The sequence below is a fragment of the Cheilinus undulatus genome, linkage group 12, assembly GCF_018320785.1.
Source record: "Cheilinus undulatus linkage group 12, ASM1832078v1, whole genome shotgun sequence".
Classification (NCBI taxonomy): domain Eukaryota; kingdom Metazoa; phylum Chordata; class Actinopteri; order Labriformes; family Labridae; genus Cheilinus; species Cheilinus undulatus.
Window position 1 is genome coordinate 17190417 of NC_054876.1, and position 10148 is coordinate 17200564.

The following is a 10148-nucleotide window of genomic DNA, read 5'->3' on the forward strand; positions in this document are numbered from 1 at the left end:
ACTTAGATGTAAGTTCAGACTTAAAATCCTCCTGTTATGACAACATTTTTACAATCATCAGGCAGAACATTTATGAAATTCCCTAAAGGAGGAATTGTTTAAATGGTGATGTCACCGTTGAAATCACTTCCTTCAGTGTTTGGCTGTAATGAGAATGTGCACACATTTTGCTCTCAATGGCACACTCTTGGACTGTGCTGGAGGCCTCATTTGAACCGTTAAAGCTGAAAAGAGCACATTGTGTGCACTGTGAAGAGATTTGTCTTCCAGGCAAATAAAAGCTTCTCCCTCTGGACTTCACAGGTTTCACAAGAGTTAATAAGAAGCTGGGCTGCTGCTATTTGGATCAGTTCTGTTGTCTCCATTCCTGTACAGAGCCCATGGTGACCACACGTCTCTATTCAGCTTGCTGCTCCCCTACTGCCTACTCCATGGTGTCACACACAACACAACAATACTGCTGCCACAACTCTACATGGTGCTTACTTCTTGTTTGTTTCACAGAAAAACCAATACAGTTCTCATCATCATTACAGTTTTCTCACGCTTACTCGAAATGAGAGATTTACTGTTCAAAACAGTGACCCTGGAAGTTTTTTCATTAAGACATCAACACCAAAAGGAAAATCAAGAACAATTGCTAAGTGATGGACAGATCATCATCCCCCAGTAGCAGCCTGCCAGGTTTGGCACAACTACAGCAACAATCCAGTTTACATAGGAGAGAGAGCACAATACTAGCTCTGTCCCTCCGCTCACACAGATAATTCTCTAAGGTCTAGTACAAGTGATGAAATCTGTCACAGGCAAGGTGAAATGGAGACTAAACTAGTATATACATCTAGTTTGGCCACATCTTTATTTTGCTGTTTGTTTGGCCCTTATTCCAACCAAAGGAATATTTGTAGTTAGCTCTTCTGTCCTGATTGTCATTTATACACTACACACTAAAATCCAATAGAGATTTTGATGTTTTGACCTTCCTTTGGTGTTGCACAAGTCAAAAATGAGGGCCAAAAAGCTGCTGGAGTTAACTATTGACAGAAAGAACCATGTGACCAGAGTATGAATGGAGGGACAAATCTATGACACAGTCCATGTTTACATGTTAGAACAAGGGTATGAGTAAAGCTTTGTATATAAAAATAAGCCCAAATAAAATATATGACTTTTTCAAACCAACAGAGAAAAGCAACATATTTTCCATTTGGCTTCTTTTCTCATATTACTTTCCTACATCATACTGAAAACAGTATGAAATACTAGTCTGGCAACATTTGTATCTTTATAAATCAGAATTTATGTTGATTTGGGAAAAAAAGGTTAAGTAATAATATTAAGAAGTTATTGTGGGCTAGTTCTTTCCTATTGTCCATGAAAAAGGGTAAAACAAGCTCAAGATATCTATCACTCTGTGACTCAGACATTTTCTGACATGCTTCTTATACGTCAATTTGTTCTGTATTGCATCTATACAGTGCAAAGAAGATGAAGCCAATCAACTACAAAGATCCCAATAGTCCTAAAAAAGAACCCTGTGCAAAGCCCAGGTTGTCAGGTGCTGGTCTGCAGCAGGTCGAAAGTAAACAAAGAGAATTGTTATTTCTCTTTATCCCCAGAGTCCCTCTTATTTTTTTCCATTTGTATCTTATTTCTAAAACAAAATTCCTTGCTTTTCCACTTTGACTCTTTATAAATTATTTACACGCCTGCTTGAAATTCATCTTTTAACAACGGTGTCATGAGGAGTTATGCTCAGTGAAGTAATTCCCAACACTCTTACCAAACAGTGCAACTAGAAACAGCACAGAAGAAAAAAATGGATTTAACTGGGGTGTTTACAACACATATGACACTTAGGTGGGTCATACAGGTATGTACAGCCACCCAAGTGTATTTTCTGACCATGATTACCTCCGCCAAGGAGGTTATGTGATCGGCAGGGTTTGTTTGTTGGTTTGTTTGTTAGCAACATAACTCAAAAAGCTATGGATGGATTTTGATGAAATTTTCAGGAAAAATCAGAAATTGCATAAGAAAGAACTGATTAGATTTTGGGAGTGATCCGGATCACCGTCTGGATCCAGGAATGTTTAAAAGGATTCTTTACTATTGGGAGATAAGGCTAATGGCAGAGGTCTGTGCTCTCCGAGTACTTTTCTAGTTTTCTTGTTTTGTTGTGTTTTTTTACTGTATAATCCATGTCAAGAAGAGGGAACAAGAAAGCCTAAAGTCAGGCATAAACCATGCGATTTTCAGCAGACCCAAGCCTGTTTTTATGCTTGACGCATCCGCGAGGTCGCGAGTGTCTGCACGTCACACGTGATGTCAAATATGAAGACACGCCCCTTCACGGGGGGTTCTGTGTGGCCAATTTTTGTCTGTCCGCGCACATCCCCGAAATTTTTACAGACACGACACACGTCCGAATGGCAAAATTTGAGGATTTTTTGGTGGCAGAAGTCAGAAAATATAAACACCTGTATGATTGTTCTTTTAAAGATCACAGCGACTGCCATGTACTTCCTCATCTATCTCTCGCATTGGTCATACAAGAATACTGTACTCCCCCTCGTCCTCCCTCTCTTGATTGAATGGCCGTATGGACCATCTCCTCTCTCTTTTATGCTGTAACAACAGTAAACACAGCAGCACCTCTTCGTGGTTCTCCATGATCAACAAATCTTCCTCTATGACTTGCATTAAACACGCTACAGATGTGATTCTTGAAGACACTGCCCCATAGCTTTTGGGAGAATATCAGTTTGCGGCAAAGAGGAAGCCGGCACTAGGTATAAATCATGCACCAGACGTTTCCGGATCATGATTCGATTTGTTGATTCATTGCTGCAGCCCTAAGCAGAATCTTCAACTTTGGACATTTTTTTTCCTTTGTAAACTGTCAGACAGCATATTAAATACTAATGAGAACAAGAGACATGCCTTTTTGATGTGCCTTCCCTGACTACAATAAAAGAAATAAGCGAGCAGGAAGTAGGCCTATTTGCAGACATCACATATTTGTTACTAGTTAGCTTACCAGACAATTTATATGACTTCAACCTACATTTCTGAGGCTTTTCACGGGAAACTTCAATGACATTCATCACAGTCCATCTCGACTTCACTCATACAGTGTGAGCACATGAATCATGTGTGATGGTCTCGGATCGTAACTTATACATTTACACAGTGTGAGATGACATTCCACCATAACTGCTACAGAGTTAGCTTGAAATTTCATAGTGTATGCACAGCTTAAGAGAAACGTCCAGGGGTAGGTCTATCCTGGAAATGCACCTCTTGAGGTGCAACACCTGAAGGATCATCTTATCTGAACATCTTATGCTGCTTTTTGTTACGGCCTTCTGCAGTTACTTGTAGTTGATAAAATCCTGAACTCATAGTTTAGCATAACTTGCAATATAATATGCATTACCAATAAGTAGGGATGGGTAATTTTTTTTTTTTTTTTTTTTCTGATACCAGTGCCAAAGCAATACTTTTGTATTTGGTGCCGGTGCCTAAACAGTGCTTGCATGGGTACTTTAGAGAGGAAAAAAGTCAGCTGAATGTCAGCAGGAGACAAAAAGCTGTCTTAAGTATTGTGAATGAGTCACAGAAATATTCTTTCAAGATGTGAGTGAAATATGATAAAAGAAAAGAAAACCAGTGTAACTTAACACACAAATCACACAAATTCCACTATGATTTTCTTGCCTTTCATTTAGGGTGGGGAGGTATCGAAATGAAGTATTGATACCTGAATTGTGACTTGGTCTGGTAAGTATGGGGTGTGATGGTACTGGTACTGTGTCAGTAACAGATTTTATACTCATCCCTACTAATAGACAGGCTCAACAAACTCAGATTGCCTGTTGTTATCACAGAATATCAAGTGTAACATTTTAAAGAGTAATGTCACATTATTTTTCTGTATTAAAAAGTACTCTTGATGAATACTGTGAAAGGAGAAGAGACAAACTGTGCATCAAGAGAGGAGAGGTACAGGTATTTGTGGGTTTTAGATAAAATAATGGTAGGGGAAAATCTGTATAAAATATACAAGGTTTGTTTATACGACCCTAAATAAACAGGGTTCTCCCATCACCTCCAATACCCAGGTGCAGCATCACTGTGTGGATAACACTGAACTGACATATTAGGGTATACAACACCAAGATCATCAAAAAGCAAACCAGCAGCAACCTAGTAGGCCTATCCCAGACAAGTACAGGAAGCTCGGACAAGTGTGGGCTGAAGAGTGCGGCTCAAGTATGGGCTGACAAGATAAGGAGCAGCAGCCTTATGGCTTATGGTCAGACATGAGTGAGAGGGGAGGGGCAGATGAATGTGTGTCACAGAAGGTGCAACCAGGGAATTTCACTTGATGGGGGGGCCAACACAATTATGAATTAATCCATATTTTATTACAGCCATAAATCCAATTGCTTTAATATGCCTTTGACAAATTCACATGCAGCGCAAGTATAATCACTGTTGGCACTAATTACCGTCATAGTCACAATGATAGCAGGGCTTAAATACTGATTGGACTGTTAGTCTTTTAGTGGGTGTGATTAAAACCCTCTGTTATACTGCCATCTGAGCACTGACCTAAAAATGAGATGTGTCCCAACATACATTTACAAGAAAATAGTTTCAACAGTTTATAAATTAAGATTTACATGACACGTGTTGCTGTATAGATTTTATAACATAGTTTACATTCATGAAACATGGGGCCGGCAAGTTGGATCTTTTTCAATCAGCCTATTTGTTAAGAGGTAGAACTGACTGGGACCTTTTTCTTCTTTTCTTTTGATTCATAGACAAAGTAGCAGGCTTGTTATGAAATGTGGATGTTAAACTTTGATATAATACTTGTAAGAATCAGACCATATTGTTACTGGTCTCCATGCCATGTCAACACTAATAAAAGTCTTCAGCTTCATTTTTGATTAATATGTTGTTTTCAATCATCAAAAATACAGGAGTCCAAATGGCACAAGTACATTAGGCACTGTGTATGAGTTCGCCAGAAAATCATAATGGATTCAATCCTCTCCTATGCACCTGTCTTTTGATTTTTTAAAGCTTTTTGATACTTTCTTAATCATTCTTGCAAATAATCAAGATTGTATTGTGTACAAACACCTGGTTAAATAAAAAATATCTAAGAATGTCAAACTTTGACAACCTCAAAAAATAGTGAATGAACAGTACATCTGTACTCTAGTCTTTTGATCACTCTCTGCCTTCTAGTCCCTTTCAGCCTATCAACTCTCTCAAATACATTGATGGCAGCAAAACAAGGTGGAAACCTGCAATTCTGAGTCTAATTTGAGCCATTCAGACACACACAAACAATGATCAGCCATCTCTTTCTCCGAAATTTTTGGTCAAGTGTCTCACATAAGGACACTTCAATATGAAAACTGGAGCCTGGAGTTAATCCACAAACCACCACATTAGGTGAATCAGCTGCTCTGCCATATAGTGACCCTGACATTCATACAAGACTTACTAGCATTCACTGACACCTTTTGTAAGCTGTGGCAAGCTGACAGACAGTTTAACGCTGGCAGAGAAATGAAGGATGGCAGATTGGCCCACACATGCCCCTCTCAACACTCATTTTAGGTATAATTTCATATGACAAATTGGTGCCATAAAGACAGTGAATCCTCTGTTCGTGTTGGTCTGCTGCTGACCCCGACCTTTGACCTAACTTGGCACATACAGCCAATAGAAAATTATTTTCCCTGCAAGGATTAATGACAAATATATTAATGAAAGAGATTACACCAGATTATGGACGTGGTGATATGCTGACAGCTGCTGTTTGAAGAGCATCATCTTTGCTTTATTTTGTTGTTGGGAATATAAGCCATCAAATAGTCTCTCAGGATGGGGGGAAAAATATTTAAATAATACCCCTGAAATATTCATGTGAGAAATAAGCAACAGTAGAAATTGAGGATTTAGTTTGGGTTTATATTTCTCATTACGCTGCTGGCCCTGCAGGCAACAGTTTTTCTTTCTAAACTGATGTTAAACAGCAGTAAGATTTTTTCACATATGTAAGGTGAGAAAAAATGTTTGATATTTTAATCCTTATGATACCAAATACTAGGGCTAGGAAATTAATCTAAGTTTAGATTAAAATAAAACATTTTTGCAGCAGAGATGTTGTACTCGATACATCAGGGGCCATCAAATACATTTGCACAAGGGCGAGCTTTTTCCTTGACAGGCACTTTGGGGGCAAAAGTTTTAAAAAATGCAATAGTCTACCATATAAGATACAATCTTTAAACATAATAATCAACAGCACTGAAAAGCAATGAAACTCAATAAACCACACTGACCCTAATTTATATTTGTAACCACACGCTGCCTCAAGGGAAAAGAGAGAAAACATTGTCTAAACTGCAGAAATACATTGACAAGAGAGGCATTAAATAGTGTGCAAGAGGTTACCTGCAACTTTTGGTTTTTAAAGATGAGAAATCTGCCAATAATGGATGTCTAGAGGTTATATTTTTGTTACTGTGGTATTGAAACAAGTAGCAAGGCTTTTTGAGTTTTACTAGTATCATATCTACATTTAAAATCTAGTATTGTGGAAACCCTAATTTGTAATACTTTAATAATTAATGGGGCAATAGATAATAAGTCAGTTTACAAGCATGCAGCCACACCTGACTTCTTCCTGATAGGAATAAAAAAAGCTAGCATTATCTTTTTTAAGTAGACATACCCTTTATATGGGGAATATGGCTTGGCAATTCATCAAAATATGGCTTTGATTTAATGTCCTACTTCAATTTTCATATCACAGAACATGAAATATTTCTTTTTCCTAACGTTTCATACATTTTTTGAGGCATAGATGTATTAAAATGTCTAGAATAAATGCAAAAAAATCGTACTTTCGTTGTTTTGTATAGTTTTGTGTTATTAAAAATGAGAAAGATGTAAAATCATCATTCCTTTCAATATAACAATGCATATTAAATTTGCAATTAGTCAAAATAATAGATTATTTCAAAATTGTTAAGCCTTACTTTAACCTACCAGATATTGTGTTTGTTTTACTATAGAATGATTCATTGCTTGTTTGTTGAGAAATTGCATTAGATAAAGAACGTTAAAAAAAAACCAACTTGCTTACCCTTTATAACTTTTTGTTTTCCCACTTTACAACCAGGTACAGTAAATTGCTGCTACTTGGTTTGGCATTTCACCTTTGTTTTTATCCTTAATATCTGTAGACCTACTTCTTCTCTTTCTAGGTTTTAAATTCACTCGTGTTAAATGGAGAAATAATACGGCCCTTCGTAAAAAAACAAAAACATTTAATCAGTAGACACTACCCATATTAGCTTTACAGTTAGAGCTGCAGGTTCCTAACTGAAGTTTTAAAGCTAACGTTAGCTAGCAGGTTAATACATTTAAATGTTATATCATCATAAAGCCACCAATGCTATTTAATTTTCAGGTTTTATTCTACTAAACATATCCCCTTTCTTATTTGCACATTTCTACCCATTAAATAAATTAAACAAACCCTAACCCTTCCTCCTTAGCTCTAACGTTTACGTTGAAGGTTTCCAACTGAAGTTGTAAAGCTAACGTTAGCTAGCAGTTACCGTTTGTTAGCTAGTTTGCTGTTACTCTAACGGGGCTAGCTTCTTCTGTTCACCGAAGCGGTTTATTTAACAGCAGTTGAAAATATAAAATTAAACAGCCCACCTCTATTTTGTCGACACTCCTAGCGCATCCGACAACCCTCATGCCCTGCTGGACCAGTGCCCGAGCTACAGCCGCTCCAATCCCCACAGAGGCGCCAGTCACCAGGGCCACTCTGCCTTTCCACCGCTCCATCTCCTCCACACCGCTTACACCGGGAAAATACACAAAACAGCAGTTCCCAAGATCTACCCTTATCGTCTTAGTTAAGCCTGTCACAAATGTAGCAACTAGTATTATTCGCTATGTGTTCAAATGTAGGGATGTAGCAGCCTCCAGTCTCAATCCGTGCAGCATCCAAGACAGCGGCGGGCAGTGTGCCTGAGCTCGGATCCATGCGCTCCTCTGGATGAAATATGAACAGCCCGGTCCTGTGGAAATGTTTGGTTTACATCACCTCCCACTTTCTTTTTGAGCCCTGAGGCCTGGACTGCTTCATGTGGTTATGTACCGCCATCTACCGGAATACAACTGTGCAAAGGCGGACTTTACCACCAGACAAATGTAGGCAATTGCTTTGGCCCTGGAATAATAGGGGCCCAATGAACACAGTCTAACTTAACACTTTCTCCAGCACATGCCTGTATTCTTGTCATTTAAAATTTTAAGGAGTTAACAGACTCATTGAAGGCGCAAAATATAAAGTAAACTTGGTCATGTCATAGTCTCACTAAAGCTTTAAATGATAACATATAAATATTAGTGTGAATTATAAATATTAGTGTAATTATTTTTTTTTCTACTTTTCCATTTGAAAAACACCAGAACAAAGTCAGCTGGTGTAACTGTTATTTTATTTAATCTTTATAATGAATATTATACAAATACATTAACAAATAGATATATATTTGGTCACTTTGAGAGAGGTTTGAGTCCTCATGCAGGACTAAAGAAGGAATATCTTATCTTGTTTTGGTTGGTTAAACATGACCAAAATAGAGGGGAAAAATCCAGAATGGAACAAAGTTAAGTAAAGTAAATTTTCATTTGTGACTGAAATAAACATGCAAACTTAGTATTACATAGCTCTGATGTTATTTGGTTACCAGATGTCCATTTAGAATACCCAAATAGACATTTGAATCCACCTGGACATTTTTATACAAACATTGCTAAACAGCTTTTGGGGGCTGGTTTTACATCAAGCTACGAGTACAATTTTCTCTGACAAATAAGAATTTTAAAGAGGGGGTGCAGGTCGCCTAGTGGTTTAAGGCGTGTGGGGGCTGGGGCTCGATTCCTTGACCGCATCCCCCCCCCCCCCCCCCCCACTCTCAGCCCTGTTTCCGTCTCTATCCTCTGTCCTTCTAACCCTGCAAAGCAGATGGATACACAAGTTTCCATGGTTCTCACTGGCGGATATGTAAAACAAATCAATCTGGTATGCCAGGTTAGTGACAGACCGAATGTGTATCCAATCACCCTCTAGGTTTTTTTCAAAGGCTCTGCCCTTTCCCAGATGCTGTCTATGAGTGGTTTCCCATCTGGCGTGCCAGGTTACTGTCCGCCTCTATCAAAATAAAGGCACAAAAATGCCCAAAATAAATCTTGGGGGGAAAAAAGTAAGAATTTTAAAGAGGGGTGAACAATGGATCTGGAGGGCCCCATACCTGTGTTCACCTAGGGCCCAGAAATTGCTGAATTTGCCACTGCAGCAACTGTGTAAATCTCTAATTCTTATCCTGTCTGACTGAAGTCCAATTTCCGACAGACATTAAGGGTTGCAGTAGCAGGGGTTGTTTAAATCAGAGACAAAACAAATGTGAGACCTTTCAAAAAGCAATCATAGCTAATGGAGAAACAATTTGAAGGCGTTCTTTGCCACAGAACATACATAATGTGTATAATATAATCAGTCTCCTAGGTTATTATGATGTTAAAGTTGCATTGTTGGCTGTTTTCTATGGGTCGTTCCGTAGTTAGGGTTTTGTCTTTCTTGTTGTGCTCTTAATGCTATTATTATGCTTTATCCTACTTGTGATTCTTCTTATTGTCAAAGCAGTTTGTAAAGGAAAAAAGCTGGGAACCACTGGACCAGTTTAGGCTTGTAATTATTACCTTAAAGGTTTGGTTTCTGACTTGTAATATGAAACACAGAGAGCAAAACATTAAAGGAACCACCATTTAAAAGTAGCTTTGCTGGTTTACCATTAAGTCTAAGCTTTGCTGTTTCCGTGATAAAACAATTAGAATTGGATATGTTCCTTGAATTTTTTGAGTGGTGAACAAACAGCTGCTTCTTTAAACAATGGTGATGATGGATTTTAGAATGAAGCCAGTGTTTTTAGTTTATAATCATTCAAAAAGCAGTAAAAGCCAGAGAAAGTGGCTCAAGAATTACAAAAATAAAGAATTAACTGTGGTATCTATATGCTATGATCAAAACAAACCAT

At 38.1% G+C, this 10148-nt stretch overlaps 1 protein-coding gene across 1 annotated transcript in view; it reads right to left on the reverse strand.

Annotated features, from left to right (window-relative positions):
• The window catches only part of dhrs11a (dehydrogenase/reductase 11a), a 35776-nt gene extending 27686 nt beyond the window's left edge, over positions 1 to 8090 (reverse strand). Inside the window, exon 1 of the mRNA XM_041800732.1 lies at positions 7759 to 8090. Coding sequence (XP_041656666.1) covers positions 7759 to 7890 — 132 coding nt within the window. The 5' untranslated portion in view covers positions 7891 to 8090. The remainder of the gene's footprint in view (positions 1 to 7758) is intronic.
• Between the last annotated feature and the right edge of the window lie 2058 nt (positions 8091 to 10148).